At 36.3% G+C, this 16,961-nt stretch overlaps 1 protein-coding gene across 1 annotated transcript in view; it reads left to right on the top strand.

The window, feature by feature from the left end:
• The window catches only part of NBEAL1 (neurobeachin like 1), a 93,510-nt gene that overhangs the window by 65,388 nt on the left and 11,161 nt on the right, over nucleotides 1-16,961 (top strand). Inside the window, 19 exon segments of the mRNA XM_035893044.1 lie at nucleotides 38-187; nucleotides 942-1,099; nucleotides 1,558-1,682; nucleotides 2,456-2,582; nucleotides 3,701-3,849; nucleotides 4,743-4,876; nucleotides 5,763-5,864; nucleotides 7,242-7,337; nucleotides 7,437-7,561; nucleotides 8,810-8,950; nucleotides 9,044-9,174; nucleotides 10,395-10,504; nucleotides 11,074-11,191; nucleotides 11,899-11,996; nucleotides 12,333-12,449; nucleotides 12,951-13,040; nucleotides 14,187-14,296; nucleotides 14,954-15,126; nucleotides 15,572-15,666. Of these exon segments, the coding sequence (XP_035748937.1) occupies nucleotides 38-187; nucleotides 942-1,099; nucleotides 1,558-1,682; nucleotides 2,456-2,582; nucleotides 3,701-3,849; nucleotides 4,743-4,876; nucleotides 5,763-5,864; nucleotides 7,242-7,337; nucleotides 7,437-7,561; nucleotides 8,810-8,950; nucleotides 9,044-9,174; nucleotides 10,395-10,504; nucleotides 11,074-11,191; nucleotides 11,899-11,996; nucleotides 12,333-12,449; nucleotides 12,951-13,040; nucleotides 14,187-14,296; nucleotides 14,954-15,126; nucleotides 15,572-15,666 (2,349 nt within the window).

Here is a 16,961-nt window from a genome sequence, read left to right as displayed (position 1 = left end):
TCATGTTGTGCTTTTTGTTTTGTTTTGGTGGAACCAGATTATTCCAAATATGAAGCAGTACGAAGATAATTCATTCAGACATGACCATGAGCAGATGGCACTTTATTGGAAAGATTGTTATGAAGCATTTATGGTGAATATGCACAAGCGAGATCGGGAGAGAGGAGAAAGTAAGCTTAAGTTTCAGGTAAGGTTTTGAGTGAGTGCAAGTTTCTCTTAGAAGAACTAAGTCAGGAGTTGCCTTCTAAAAGGTGTAGAAACTAAATTCTAGGAGTCATCTTTATAAGCAGAGTTATTTCAGGACAATAGGCCTTTCTCATAGTACAGCATTATGCTCAGCTATGAGCTGCATCTTATTTTACTCTGATTGTCATGGTTTAACCCCAGCTAACCAACTAGGCACCACACAGCCACTCGCTCACTCCTCCCCCGGTGGGATGGGGAAAAGAGTTGGAAGAGTAAAAGTGAGAAACCTTGTGGGTTGAGATAAAGACAGTTTAATAGGTAAAGCAAAGCTGCACACTCAAGCAAAGCAAAACAAGGAATTCATTCACTACTTCCCATCGGCAGGAAGGGGTTCAGCCATCTCCAGGAAAGCAGGGCTCCATCACGTGTTACTTGGGAAGACAAACACCATCACTCCGAACATTCCCCCCCTTCCTTCCTGTTCCCCCAGTTTATATACTGAGCGTGATGTCATATGGTATGGAATATCCCTTTGGCCAGTTTGGGTCAGCTGTCCTGGCTGTGTCCCCTCCTGGTTTCTTCTAGTGCTAAGCTTTTAAAGTTTCTTTTGTAAGCATGATCCTAAATTTTCAGAAGTTTTTAATGCTAAACTTTTTTTGTTCCTTCTTAATTTATGAGAATTCTTGCAAGCCACAAAACTGTTTTCAAAGGTCAGAGTTATTTTGTTGCTAGATTTATTTTTAATGGTCTTTCAGGAGCATTTTGTGGAACCATTCAGCAGAAAGGCTCGACAGGAAAATCTGCGGTACAACAGTATGCTAAAGCAACTTAATAGTCAACATACAGCTACTCTGAGACAGTGGAGAGCAGCCCAGCTTTACTTGTTCTCTGAACGTGGTCCTTGGTCTGAAATGTAAGAGTGAAGTTCTTAAACTGTATGTGATGCTTTTTGAGAGATCCTATGGATCTGTGGTTCTGTTGGAAATGAGAGAATAAACTTGATAATAAAGACTGAGTTTTTATGCGTGAAGCTAATTTCAATTTAAAAGAATACATATTGCCTGTCTTAGCTTTTGGGGATGTTCTGGATAAAGTTTGGTTTTTTTAATCTTTTAATTGTCTAATGACACTGAAAGTGTAAACAATTTGATGTATTTCAGTAGAAAATAAATACTGTTTACAAAGTGCTTTAGGATGATCAGAGTTGCAATATGAAATATAAAATGAAAATGCAGTTTACTGCTTCTATGTTTTACAAAGTACAAGTGGATGACCAGTATTTTTCTAAATATGTACTCTTTTGTAATCAGTTCATTCATATAGGTATTTACCTTCTTTTAACTGTTTTTATGAAAATTCTTATTTTCCTAGGAAAGAGCATCCTATTCACTGGAAACTTTCAAACGTGGAAAATTTTTCACGTATGAGACTAAAACTAGTACAGAATTACAACTTCAACTCTCATCAGGATGCTAGTGACCTGAGAGATAATTTAGGTAAAGTTGTATTATATTTGCTATTTCACTTGGGATTCTTCAGTCTTTACTGAAGATAGATACACACTTTACTCTCTGTATTTAAGAATCAGTGTGTGGTAGATACTTAAATCTTGATTGTTCTTTATTTCCTCTGTAGTGAAATGTGTGACATAAGTGGTGCTTTGACCTGAAACAGCATCTTCCTACTGAGTAGAATTGATTTCCCCTTGTTAATTGAAACGTGTATTTTTTTCAAAAGAAAAAGGAAACAATTAGGTCAGAGTAAGCAGGCAGTATTTGTTTAAAACCTTTTAGAGCTTATGATTAAAATGTGTAGATATGAAGTGTTTTGTTTCAGAAGTGTGCCAAACAGCTGTGAGCGGAGTAAACTGTTCTTTAAGTTAGATGTGTTGGATATCAAGACTCAAAAAAATAAAACTTGTAAACACAAGTAAGCAAAAAACAAATGCAGTGTATTTCCATGAAATCTGCATGCTTTAACAGTGTCTAGCAGAACACTGCAAAATATTTTATTGGAAATATCTGTATCAGAATTCTATTTAAAATTTTCTAAGGTGTTTATGTCTTCCCTTTATACTGTTACAATGTGACATATTTCAATGTAGTTCAGGGAGTATTTTTAGTGTTCTGCTTGCCCCCAAAAGTATTTAAGAAGTCTGGTTGCTTCTTACTCCATTAAAACCAACATTCAACAGTAGAAACCACACTCAAATACTTCCAAAAGTATTGTAGTGAAAAATTTTCTGAGCTGAAATGTCTATTTATGGTAGGTGTGCACCAGACACAACCCTCTAGTGAGTCTCTGCTTCTGGAGGTGGTGAAGCAGGTGAAAGTGAGTGACTTGGAAGATGATGTTCTTGAGCTACCAGAAGAAGACACAGCAGTCAGTTCCAATTTGTAAGTACAGCAGAATAGAACAGTTGAAATTTGTTTCTGTGCTAGGGATAAGGAGTGAGAAACAACTTTGGGAGTTGATTAGCATACAAAGCTTCCCTCTTTCTTCGTCTGGCCTTGACAGCTTTGTAGTGGTTTTGAACAGCAGGAAAGTTGCTGTTGGATTTATTGTCAACAATGAGACGTAAAGAGCCCCAGGGAAAAGAAGGCAGAGCAGGTGTTTGTGAGCAGTGAATCACTAACAAATCCTCACGGTTGGTCTGAGGCTGAAGCTACAGAATTGTTGAGGCTTTTCTGTTATGTACGTTGGCTATAATTCACAAGAGGTGGTCTGCTCTGTAAGGGCATAGACCAGACTGAAACTGGCTCTTGTCCATAGAAGCTGGGGTCATTCCCTATACCATCAGCTGCATAGCATGGATGTTTGCTTGATTGGCATTAATCTGCTAGAGAGTCCCCTGTGTAAGAGCATTCCAGAAAGAAGGCCTGCTGTGCTTCCTTCATGTGACTTGTGTGACTTTAAAAAAAAAAAGAAGGGGGGGGGAAAGGGAGAAGGGGGAGATAGCAAATGCTTCACTCCAGTAATTGGACATGCGGTATCGTGCGTGCATCTACGTGTGTCTATGCTGTTGAAGTCCAGTAGAGATGTGGCGCTTCTGTGAGTGATACCACACTCTGTGAGTTTTCTTGTATCTTAAAGGTTATTAAATGCTTGCTTGTGATGTGTCGTACCTTCTGAGCAACCATTACTTCAAATACCTCTGAAGATAACTTTAGTCACATGAACTGGGACTCAGCTGTGCTCTGGGCTAGAGAATTTAAGCACCTAGCAATTAAATAAGAAAGGGGAATGCAGCCTCATGTTTTCATACTTCAAGGGAGGTCAAGTCCATTGTGCCTGAGACTGAAGTATCAAGCCTGAAAAGTAATGCTATGAAATGGTGTTTGGTACTCTAGTTTGAAACATCCAAGACTGCTGATGGAAGCAGCTTCATATAATCATTTATGTTGTACTTTTAATGCCATTCAAATTTGATTCTTTTCTGAACTTTACTCCTACCAAGTACCTAAACAACTGTATAATCTACCCAACCCTGTAACACTTAGTGGTATTTTTGTAGGGATGAGAAGGACGAGCAAAGTCAGAAAGAAAAGCTAATATTGTCTGAAGACTGTGAACTCATTACAGTAATTGATGTGATACCTGGCAGGCTGGAGATCACTACCCAGCACATCTATTTCTTTGATGGTAGCATTGAAAAAGAGGAAGGTGAGCATGATTTGTATCTTTTTTTTTTTTTTTTTTTTTTTTTTTTTTTTTCCCAGTGCAGTTCAGCGTTCTGGATTTAGTAGGCTGAATTTGATTTTTCGAGAATGAGTGTCAAACTAATTGTGAAGAGACAAGTTGTGGATCTGTGCTTAAAGTTAATATGTACTTGATGATCAGTGGCTGGCTGATCCCTTCAGAATCGAGAATCTGGAACTATACTTGCTGAGCTGTTAAATTGATTCACTATTCTTAGTAATTCTTAAAAAAAAAAACAAAACTCAGAAAAAAATTGTTCAACTAAAAAAAGTCATTACCTCTGATTTCCTGCTTAAATGGTACTTCCCTGTTCTCCCTGACAAATAATTTTTCGCTTATACATTGAATAAAAAGTAGTATGAATAATTATTAAAAAGTAGTAGTATGTAAACATTAATAATCTATATTAATTTAGTGAACTTTAATAGAATATACACAGTTGAGTATGAAAACAGTGAACTGAAATGTTTGACCAATAATGGTAAAATTTTGAAAAACAGCATATCAAGAAATTGACCTTTTGGGAATTCTAAACATCAAAGGTTCTTTTTGAGCCTGTTTAAGAAAGCAAAGGGGTTTGATTCATATTTTTTGTCAACAGAATGCATTTATAATGTGACTTTGATCAGAAAGCAAAAACAAATTCTACACTCCATCAGATACTTCCTGCTGCCTTTCTTTTAGCAGAACAATAGATGAAGTTAATAACCATTTTGCTAGGAAAATATTAATCAAGCCACATATAAAATTTGCCTTTTCTAGGAATAAGTCTGGGGCGATTGGAAATGATACTGCATTATGTCCATATGAAAAGTTTTTGGTCTATTCCAAGTCAATAATCAAAGTGCTCTTTTTAGGGGTAGGTTTTGATTTCAAATGGCACCTTTCTCAGATTCGAGAGATACATTTGCGTCGGTACAACCTGAGGAGGTCAGCTTTGGAGATCTTCCTTATAGATCAAACCAACTATTTCCTCAACTTCAATAAGGAGGTAGGGGGTTTCCAAATTTCCTTGATTAATTTAATTAGCACAAATGTCAAATTTAAGTTCACTGATAGTGTCTAATTTGAGTCTGGTGTCTTTCATAATACTGTAACACTAATAGCAAAACGTTTGCTAGATATAGCCATTACAGGAAACTAAATTGCAGTCTGTGAAAACCTCAGTCTGGCATCTAGAAGCTGAGTAATTGTGAAAAGAAGGATAAAACAGGATTTTCCTCTGTCTCTCTCTTCCCCCTCCCCCCCCATGATACAGAATAATTATTTGACTAAAATTATGTCAGTAGTAATCTAAATATTTTGAAGCCCACACATCTTTTTAAATACTCTGAGCAAATTAATTACAAAGCAAAGGAGACTTTATTTTGTACAACAACATTGGAGATACTTAATATTTATATATTACATGATTTATGATTAGTGAACTTTTTTTTCCCCTGGATAACATAAGTGACCCTTTGTATGTGGGAACTTAGGGTGAGTTACATACAGTTTATGAATAGTTCCTTTTTTTTTTTTTTTTTAAAAGTAAATAAATATTTGCAGTAGTTTTGTAGGGAGAGCATTGGTGTAATGTTACTTGAATGGCAGTGGTATTTCCAGGAAGACTTATGTGGCGATAATGATTTTCTGTGTAGCATCTACACACAAACAAAAAAAAAAAAAAATCACTTCATACCATGTGTTGCCTTTATATCTTGTAACTGAAGGATGTCACATCCATCCATGTCCAAACATTTTATGCAGCAAGAGATAGAAGTGTTTAAAAGTGTAACTGTGTTACATTTATTTCACATTTTAATTAGCAGAGAAGTTGTTTACTTGTCAGCTTCAATCTCCAGAATATTTTTTTTATTAATGCTGTTTTCTAACAGGTACGAAACAAAGTATATAGTCGAATATTGTCACTACGTTCTCCAAATATTTCTGGGACCAGATCTCCACAGGAACTTTTTAAAGCTTCAGGTTTGATGCAGGTACGAGATTTCAGCATTTCTAGAGCATTCCTCTGTTTCTTGAAGGAGTCCTAAAAGGTCCTGGACTACTGATTTTACTTCTTTTTCCTCAGTCTTTAGATGGCAACTGCCACCTGCTGTAAACTCAGTCTGTCCCTGAACTTTCACATGCATATTTTTAGAATTGCTGTGTTTTGTGTGGATGGAGCCAGGCTCTGTTGATGTGATTATGACAAGTGTTCCAACAAGAATGGAAAACATGTAGCAGTCTTGCTTCTGTTTTTAGTCCATGATCTTGAGTGCACGTTTTGGAACTTCTTTCACTGCACGTGCAAATAACTTTCCCTGCTACCTTTTCATGATGGGGCTTTACACAAAAAAAAAAAAAAAAAAAAAAAAAAAAGAAGTGAAGATTAAGCGGGAAATATAGTATTAAGGGAATTACTAATGTTGGTATAAAAGGAAAATGTCAAAATGTCTGTATTATCTTAAACATGGATAAATTCTTAAATGTAGTAAATGGAACGGATTGCCAGAGAGGTAGTGGAGGCCCCATCCATGGAAACATTCAAGACCAGGTTGGACGAGGCTCTGAGCAACCTGATCTAGTTAGTGGTGTCCCTGCTCACTGTAGGGTGATTGGGCTAGGTGACCTCTAGGGGTCCCTTCCAACCCAAAGCATTCTATGATTCTATATTTATCTTCCATTTCTTTATGCCACAATTATTGTTTTCTCTGAGGAAGGAAGCTTTGAAAATTACTTTTAAAATATTGGAAATACCTTGGTTTTCCTTTGTTTCCCTAACAACAAAAGCTATCATGTTGTATATTTAAGTAGAGAAAACATCATCTGTAGTGCAATGTCTCCGTCACACTACAGACAGATACTGAGCTTTTTGGAATACAGCTCTGTCTGTTCTTTGGTTTAAAATATAATAGTGGAGCAAAGGTACAAGGATGGTGTTAGTTTACAGATTCCTGTACCATTAACCAATGGGAGAACAATATATAAATACGTTTTGACCTTAGAACTCTAATGGATTTCAAAGTTCGGTTTCCCTTTTGTCTCGGTACCTGTTTACCTGCCTTCTTTTTGTTTCTTTCCTTTCTGGTTTTCTTCTCCTTTTTTATCCTGAGGCTGCTAGTTTTATGCTGCTCTGTATTTAAAACAGTACTGGCATCAATCAGGGACGTGATTTTCAATGAAATACAGGTAACACAGTCACTGAATCAAAGGGAAAATAAACTTTATTAGGAGAAATTAAATTTGGACTTTCCTACCATTCTTACAGTCTTATACCGATACTATCCTCTTGCAGATAAATAGTGACAAGGCATGTAATTTGCTGTAGTGGTATCTTTGCTATAGTGACTTCATTTATCTTTTTTGTCCTTCAGAAATGGGTGAATAGAGAAATATCCAACTTTGACTACCTTATTCAGCTGAACACAATGGCAGGACGAACTTACAATGACCTTGCTCAATATCCTGTGGTAATTAAAATAATTCTTAAATTTTGCCAAAAGTATGTGTGTTTTCTATTTTGAAAGATGGATTTTTAATCTCAGTTTCATCTTTGGCACTTTTTTTAGTTCCCCTGGATTTTACGAGATTACACTTCAGAAGAACTGGACCTGAATAATCCTGCGGTCTTTAGGGATCTGTCCAAACCCATAGGGGTGGTAAATGAAAAGAACGCTAAGGCTGTGAAAGAGAAGTATGTATTTGAACACTCAGTTATGTTTCTGTCTTTTCTAAGCTTCCAGGCTAATAACACATTTTAAAAATAAAGTGGTGACAGTGAATTTTTTAAAAGCTAGTTTTATAACATCACAGATGCATTTGCAAAGGTTGTTGATGTGTTATTCCTGCTTTTTTTTTTAGTTAGCTTATATGGCACTGAAATGACAAAACTTACTGTTTTAACTTTTCAGTTGTGGAGATGAAAAACTGAAAGGCTGTAGAAACACTTAATTTAGTGGCCCAGCAGCTTGAAGAGACATGCTGTGCCCCATGTCTGCTTCAAGATAAGGAATGTGAAATCATACTGATGGGTTGAGCTGCCTGTGCTGAGAGGTAGCATTGATCCTAAATCTGTGCTTCATGCTCTTTTTTTCAGGCATAGATTATTAACTTTGAAATAAAATATAACTCGGTGACTTCCAGCAACTCCTCTGTAGGTAGGAATGACAAGTACTTACACCCACACATCAGTGTAGCAATCCTTCCTTTTTTGCTAGTGTGGGGAGCAAGCGCGCTATCATGCCAGATTGCACTTGTCAGGCGTCTTCCAAAACCAGCTTTCTTCTGAAAACTTGGAACACGGAGAATTTTCTTTGAATGTTTAGGCTCTAGCCCTGACTGTAATGAAATTGGTCCTCTAGCAGTATGTTTATAATTTCTCTTACTAGCCTTGTGACACACAGGAATATGTCAGCCAGATGGTGGCATAGTACTGTAGAGTGAGTTTGCCAGTAGAAAAGGAAATGGGCATGAGTATTAAATAAATCTGTTTTCTGCATCCTGACGCAGTCACACACACACTTTTTTAAAATTTTTTTTTTTTTTAAATCTTGCAGGAAACTGACACAAGTTCCTTCAATAATAAATATTCAGCTTAGTGATGTGGAGGATTTTGTCTGTTTAGTATAAAGTCATGCTAAATCAGGCCTGTCTTGCCCTTTATTCAGTTTCTGACAGCTGATAGCAAATGCCCTGTGAAGAGTATAAGAATAGGTATGCAAAGGCTTTATCCAGTGTAGTGTACATTTCTGTCTTTCAGCAGGCTTTTGCTTAGGGACTTTCTAAGTTAGAATCGGAATCTTCCTGTTTAATAGCACGCAACGTATTTTTCTTTATAGATTGCTGTGATTGCTTCTTTTGAATCCTTGTCTTCAATAATTATAATCCACATATAAAACAGCTGTAGTGCTCAGATGTATTTATAAAGATTTATTTTTTTTAGATATGAGAATTTTGAGGATCCCCTTGGGATAATTGACAAATTTCACTATGGAACACATTACTCAAATGCTGCTGGTGTCATGCATTATCTCATTCGTGTAGAACCTTTCACAACACTTCATATCCAACTTCAAAGTGGCAGGTATGCTGTCAGCAAATAAGCAGCACCTTTTCTTTTTCTTCCTTATCATTTTAGACTTTGATCAAAGTCTAACCTGAGTTTTCTGATCCACAGATTCGATTGTGCTGACAGGCAGTTCCACTCTATTCCTGCTACCTGGCAGGCTCTCATGGACAACCCCAATGATGTCAAGGAACTTATCCCAGAGTTCTTCTACTTCCCAGAGTTCCTGGAGAATCAAAATGGTGAGCTGACTGCTCAGAATAATCTCATAGAAAACTGTTCTTTTATTCTTCAGAAAATAATTGTTAGAACCGTTTGCGAATGTTGTGGAACACTTCTTATTTAAGCTTCATAGTGTGCTTGTAGAAATTACTAATCATTATGCTGGTTTCAAACTGTTTAATGAAGACAGCGGTTGTGTTAAGCAGAACCGTAAAAGTTGTTTAAAATTCAGACTGGGGGCTTAAGGATGGCTAAAAATAGTGTTGTTTACCCAATATAAAATGTCAGAGATGTTAATTTGGATGTTTGAAAAAGTTAGCAATAGTTAATACTGATTAAATAGTTAGCAAAAGTTAATACAGATTAATTTGTTTTCTTTTTACTGGGTTCGTTGGGTGATAGAGTTTGTATATCTTCAAACGTGAGGTGTTTTGTTTGTTCTAGGCAACCAGCTTATTTTCTGCTTGTCACTGTTATCTTCCAATGCAGTGTTAAGTCATCTGATTTTAGAGCCATGTAAGATTTCAGTACCCATCACAAGAAAGAAAAAAAAAAAGTTTCACTCCACTCTCTCGATATATATATATTTTATATATATAAAAAATGCTGATTGAAAAGACAGCATCCTGCACTCTGATATGAGATACCTACCCATTTTTTAATTCACATTTATTGCATAAGGAATTGTTTCTCTACCTATTGGACAGTTTAAAAATGGATTTGTATGTTTGTACTGCTGCTAATTTAGTCTGCTAGCTACAATCTACTAGAGTTCTAACTTACAAAAATTGGAAATAGCCAATGCTTTCAAAGGTCATTTAAGTATTTAGAGTTGTTCTAATGAAAGCTAGACTTCTTGAAAGCCTATAAGTAACTTCATTCTTATGAATAACCTCATTGAAGTGTTTTGGACTCTTAATCCTGGTCAAACAAAGCAAATGCAGGTATGTTTACAGATAGGTGTGTAAACGATTAATGCTACTTTTAAGGTTGGGACTTCAGCTTTGAAGTAATTTAGGTGCTTTGGACAATTATTTTCCTGTATCATTTAAAATTTTAAACATTCAAAGCAGAACTTAGCCTCCAGTGTCAGTGGTAGGGTTATTGGAGATTTACATTAAGAATTTTCCAATATCTTTCCTTTGTATTGAGAAAAGAATGCTTTTTCATCGTTATTGAGAAATTAAGATATTTGAAATATTTTGTAGTAACTTTTAAAATTCTCCAAATTATTCATTAGGTTTTAACTTAGGTCAGCTGCAAATATCCAAAGAGGTGGTAAATGATGTTGTTCTCCCTAAATGGGCCCACTCCCCAGAAGACTTCATTTACAAACACAGGAAGGCTCTGGTAAGATGATGTTTATATGTGTGAAGTAATGGTAAAGAAGGTAGACCTACAAAGTGTCACTGTGGCTTAAGTGTAAAATACTGGGACTACATTTGAATTAGGGTTGTGGTTGCATTTGACGTCACAAGTACCATTAGAACTTTCAGTTAAAAGCACTGTCCATGTTGCTAAAATGCTCAAAAGGAAAAAGCCTGAAGATACTAATAATTTGGGAGTTTGCTGGCCTAGGAGATAAAATGCAGAATTAGGTGAGTTTAAGTGATAAGGCTTCCCTTGCTTCTTATAAATTATTCTGTATGGTACTAGGGAACTAGCAGCTTTCCTTCCCTTGCGAAGTTGCATTTCAGTAGTCTAGATGTGCTGCTTCGCTGTATTAATTTAACCCCTTACCTGGCATCTACTACCCTTAACACACATGGAAATTCTTATGCTTCTGCCCTATACATTGGTATATACCTAATTTGTGGATACTCTTAGTTTAGGAATTAAATCTTTTTCACAGAAAATAGTAAATACTTCAAGAAGGGAGCAGTATTCTTATTCTTAAAAGAGCAATTTTTTCTTCCTAGGAATCTGAGTATGTTTCTGCTCATCTTCATGAATGGATAGATCTGATTTTTGGCTACAAGCAGAGGGGACCCGCTGCAGTGGAGGCACTCAATGTGTTCTATTATTGTACTTATGAAGGTACAAAGCAGTATGCTCTCTTGTCGTTATCATTGGACTTCTGGGTTTCAGTATTAGACAGAAAACACTCGATTTGTGAGCTTGCCATACAGTAGCATATGGCAAGGCACCAGAATTATAGATGCAATATGGCAGCATAACTTGGAATTTATCACCAAGTAACCAGAATATTTGATGCTTTGATCAGGAATTGTGAATCTGAAATGTTAATAAAATTTTAAAAGTTAAAGGGGCTGTTCCAGTTGCTTATATTTTGTTTCTAAAAGTGCATAGGGGTTTTTGCTAGTTTCTCATTTGCTTGCTTAAAAGCATTTGTGGGGAGGGGTTTCTTGTGGCTTAGGAGTCAAGACAAGTTGCTTAAAAACAACAAATATTGAAGACAAATGTTAGTCTATTAATTCCAAAGGTGAATTTTGGGTGGTTTTTCTGTGCAACTTACTGCATGCATGAAGTATATTGAATTCATTTGAAAAGACAAAACCCTGCAATTCTTGCACTTACAGATGCACTTAAAATTCCAAGGGCAGTGTGGAGTTTTCAGATTATCTTTTATATGGGGTCACTGTTTGGAGGCTTTTCTGGGGTAAAGGATGATAGTGCTGCAATTAATTTAAGTTTTGCAACACTTGTTGACCATATCGGTTCTCAATAAGTTTTTTGGATTATGTTCTTTTTTTCTATCCTTCGTCGTTCTGGTTGTGATTCAGGAGCTGTTGATTTGGATGCTTTAACAGATGAGAAAGAAAGGAAAGCTTTAGAAGGGATGATAAACAATTTTGGACAAACTCCCTGTCAGCTGTTAAAGGTAATGCTCTTTGTTCCTTCTCAGTCAGACCTTTGTGGTTAAATCCAACTGAGTTACAAAGGACTTCTGAAAAAAATTAAAAGGTAAAGGTTTGTAAGATAATGGTTTGTAATTTTAGGAATGTTAAGTCTTCGCCACATTACCATTTGTAAAAGTCACACTGGGGAAATTTAGCATACCATTTTCAGAAGAAATTAATTTACTTTAAGAAGGGAAATTATGTGATTAAGAGTCTGTTTTCCCATTGATTGCCAATAAGGTTCTGAGTATTTTATGTGACTTAAACAAATTGATAAATTTGTGTTATTTGATATTCCTTCAAATATTGTCTCCTAGGAGCCCCATCCGCAAAGGCTGTCAGCAGAAGAGGTAGTGCAAAGACTAACTAAAAGTGATACCTCTACTCTGAATATCTTCCAACACCTCACTGAACTGAAGTCATTCTTCATAGAGGTAGATGTATTACTTGAAATTGTTTAAAGTCTAATCTGAAAATTCTGATGTACTTGAAACAGAAGGTCACAACCTAGATGAAAATGAACTTGCTTCCTATTTAAAGAAAATATTTTAAAATGCAATGTGTATAAAATGAGCTCTGTCTTTTTAGTTAGCTTCATAGATAGAGGTTGAATCCCATAAATTTGTATCTGCTGGCCACTTCTGTGGGTATTGTTTGGATATTAAGTTAGCCACCACAACAAGAAAGCTTAGAACGTCACTGGTGGCATCTGAGGACTCACTGAACTTGGTAGCTAAACTCACTGATTCAGCACAGAGCCGGGGTTTTGTTTCTGCGGTTTGGGACAAAGCATAGCTGCATGAACCGAATATGTGTGCCTTAGAGTAGTGTACAGGTCTGACATTGATTACAGAGGGGTCTTAATCTTTACAGGTTCTAGATTTGTCCTGTAGCTCTTGGATATAATCAGACCAAACCCATGTCCTTTCTCTTAGGGAATCAGTGATGGTGTGCCCATCATCAAAGCTGTTGTCCCCAGGAATCAGTCACGTTCCTTTATTTCTCAGGGAAGCCCAGAGATCTTGGTGAGTTGCATGTGTCAATACTGTTCTTAGACCACAGACCGTCAAATAGGTGTATTTTTTTTCATACAGCTTGTAGAGAAACACTTAACTGTTCCTGTTCAAATGTGTTCCTTTAAACCGATAATGAATGTCAGTTGTAAGTTAAATATTTGTCTTCTAAAGAGAAGCCAGGCTGATTTGTTGAATGGCATTTAAAAGCTGATGAGGCATGAATGTAAGTTGTTATGAGGTACATTGTAAGTTGCCCACTTGATCCACTTCCATGGTAGCAATCAAATTCCTAATGCAATGCAGCCCAGCTTTAAAATGTCAGGATTGAGTTATTAATGGCATCAGTATGTTTACTGTTACTTTCTAACCCATCTATTAAACTATACCATATGTGGTGTATACAAACTAAAGGCCTGTACTGTTCTTAATTTTAACTTTTGCACTGACTAATGCAGGTGCTGGTACTATGGCCAAATGATGAGAGGAGGAGAGTGGTTTTGTATTTACATCTGTATGTATGGTCTGCATACTGGCCCCTGTGCAATAATACCTAGGTTTTGCAGGAAAGAATATTCTTTTCTACTACTCCTATTTTATAGGTCAAATTTATTGCCCAGGCTTAACGCGATATGTGCATCTGTCACTTGGAATTTGGACACATCTAAAATTCTCATTGTATTTTTTTCTAAATATCTGATGAAAATAACCTCAAATATTTAGATTCCTTTCTTACTCTTTCAGAAATAGAACCGTAGTACAATTTTTTTAAAAATTCCTGTGTGAATGTTAACTGTTAATGATTACTATTTCAAAGAAGGGAATGAGCAGCTTAAACTAAATGACTGAATTGTAATGAAATGTTTGAGAGGGGTTGGTTGGCTGGGCTTTTTGTTTGTCTCCTGCACCCCCCCCATTCAACTTCTCTGACCTATCTAGAACATACACTATTCTAGCTTGCTACATGTGGATTAACTCATCTGAGCTGGATTTTTTCTTTTTTTTTTAGTTTTTGGGAGGAGGGGTGTGTGTACTACTTTTCTTTCTGAGAAATTTTCAAGAAGTCTATGCTGGATTTTATGCAAGCTCCAATACTATCAAAGGCAAGCAGAAAATATACCTCTGGGTTTCACCAATTTTTCTACCCAATGTTTTTAGGTAACAGCGAGTCTGAACTGCATTATTGGAACTCATGGTTGGCTACCTTATGATAAAAATATCTCCAACTATTTTACATTCATCAGAGATACCACAGTGACAAATCCCAAGTAAGCAAATGATGAGAAGAGGTGCGGATGAATACATCTACAGTAATAAAATACAGTAACTGTTCAACAGTCAGTGGATTGTACTTTTTTCATTGGCTTTTTCACCTAAGAACGCATCTTCTGATGTTCAGTAATATTACCTCTAATCTGTAATATTGTTCTAGCAAAGAGTTACGTAAGTGGCATTTCAAGTTTCTTCATTCTTAGAACTACTTCTAATTTTTTTTTCTGATTATCAGTCATAAAACTCACCATGGAATCATGAGATTCCAAGCAGTCTTCATATTTTCTTACACTATAGTGCAGGTATATGTGGTGGGTTTGTTTCTTTGGTTTTTAGAAAATTCCTGTTTTTCTTTAATTTTACAATACTTAATAGGGACCTGATTTACCCATACAGAATCAAATTGCATAAAAGACTGAAAAGATCTAAGGTTAAATCTTGCTTCCATTTGCTGATGGCAGTGAGAGTTTTGGCATGCATATAAGGAGACCAGAATTTCACCTTTTTTTTTTTTTTTTTTTTTTTTTTTTTTTTTTTTAAGATATGCCCTCTTCTTTAGATGGAATTTCTTATTAATTTTTAAGGATGTAGGCAGTGCAAAATATATTGGTTTGAGCTAAGGTTACTCTTAACTGCTTACCATTTGCCTACAGAACACAGCGCAATATGAGTGGTCCTTTTGCACCAGGGCTGGAGATCACCTCTAAGTTGTTTGCAGTATCCCATGATGCAAAACTGCTCTTTAGTGGAGGACACTGGGACAATAGCATCAGAGTGACATCTCTTACAAAAGGCAAGCTGATTGGACAGCACATCAGGCACATGGGTTAGTAACTCTTTCTGTTGTGAAATGAAAGGGTTTATGTATTGTATGTTGACATTTGGTCTTTTGGGGAAGAATTATAGCCAATGCACTTGGGCAGACAAGCATAGTGGTTATGAAGGAATGGCAGTGTAAGAACAGAATAATACTTGATCCATGATTATATGTAAATACTTGAGCGTGGCTCTCTAGTCATGGTTTAATGTAGTTTCAAAATCAGGCTTGACTACAGTTTTTAGGTAGCAAAGCTGATTAAGTCAGGTTGGTACACCTGGCTGTATGACTTCATTGTTTAATACAGTCTCATCAGCCCTTATCACAGTGGAACATTTCATGCTGACTACAAATTAGGATACATTGTTGACATATTGCACACACATTGTCATTCTGTTGGAAATTAGCCTTAAATATCTATGTGGTAACTTCCTGTTTTCTTTCTTTTATCTAGATATTGTGACCTGCTTGGCAATAGACTACTGTGGAATTCATTTAATTTCAGGCTCCAGAGATACTACCTGTATCATATGGCAAATAGTTCAGCAGTTTTTTTTAGGCATACTCTGAGAAGCAGTTTCTGAATGCTTTTTTTTGTGCTTCTCTCTTTTGCTATGATGGTTTATTGATTTCCTTTCAGGTTTGCAGGGAAGATAGTCCCCTAAAATTGATTAGCTAGTAATTTTGTTACTTCTGTTGTCTTCTGTATTTGAATTATTCACTATACATATTAGTTCCTATATAGCTGAAGTACAGTATTTTAGAGGCACTCTTAATGATTTCATAAATTATTTTTGGGGTGGGCAAATATTATAGCCCATTGTACAGATGGAAGAATGGAAGAAGAGACACTGCTTGAGACTACCAGAATTAGTCAGAACAATGTTTGCAGTTGAGGATTTTTAAATTTCTAGGCTGCTGTTCACTCCAGTAGGTGCGTTTTACATTGTGTTTCCTCTGTGGGAAGTACTGATTACTACACTAGAAGTTAGCAAAGACAACACTAGTCTGTTACCTGGATTTACACTGGTGTTTTAGAATTCTTTAATATTGGTCTTGTGCTTTCACACAATGAAAGTGGTTGTGTGATGCATGTGTGTACTTACACTCAAAATGTGAGGCCAGTTCCATAGTATGCATTTTAAATGTTCATTTCTGATGGCTGCATTACAGATATACAAGTAGGATTAAGTGCAGGGTGGAGCTGTCATGCTATGGACAGTACATTTGTTCAGGTCACCTTGTTCTTATTGTTGAACTGAAGTAAACACATGAAACCAGTACAGTGGTTTATAACTGCAGGTGCTTTTGTGGAAGCTGTCTTTGTGGTGGGAGTATTTATAATTCTTTCAAGGAGTACTTTGTACCAATCATGTGTGGTCAAAAGGTGAGACCTTAGTGTTCACTACGGTATCTTTTTTGTCTCAAGTGAGGATAAATGTTGGAAACTTTTTAGGTTATTTATCTTTTCAGTGTGAGCTAAATAAGTCAGCCTCTGAAGATTGTCTTTGTTTAGAATTGATTTTTCATGTTATTTTTTATTTAATGGATATATAAATGGTGTTGTATGTATTGTAAATTCTTCTTGTGAGTGTTTTATCTTGTTCTTTACAAAGTGGTGGCAATGAACTGCATACTGTCACTTCCATTATACTTCTCTGCTCTGCATTGTCACCTTCTTTCTCAGCTCTGTATTTTGACATTTGTTCTGCATTCTTGCATACTTTGGGCTTTCAGGGCTTGGTTGGCAGTCACATTTCTATCACAGAAATGAGACTAGAGAGTCCTCTGCAGAACTATCTACTGTACCTTCTCTCTAAGCATGGGTCTTGCCTTAGAACTGG

The sequence above is a fragment of the Egretta garzetta genome, unplaced genomic scaffold (assembly GCF_000687185.1).
Source record: "Egretta garzetta isolate BGI_Z169 unplaced genomic scaffold, ASM68718v1 scaffold474, whole genome shotgun sequence".
In the NCBI taxonomy this organism is placed as follows: Eukaryota; Metazoa; Chordata; class Aves; order Pelecaniformes; family Ardeidae; genus Egretta; species Egretta garzetta.
This window is presented reverse-complemented; position numbering and strand designations above follow the sequence as displayed.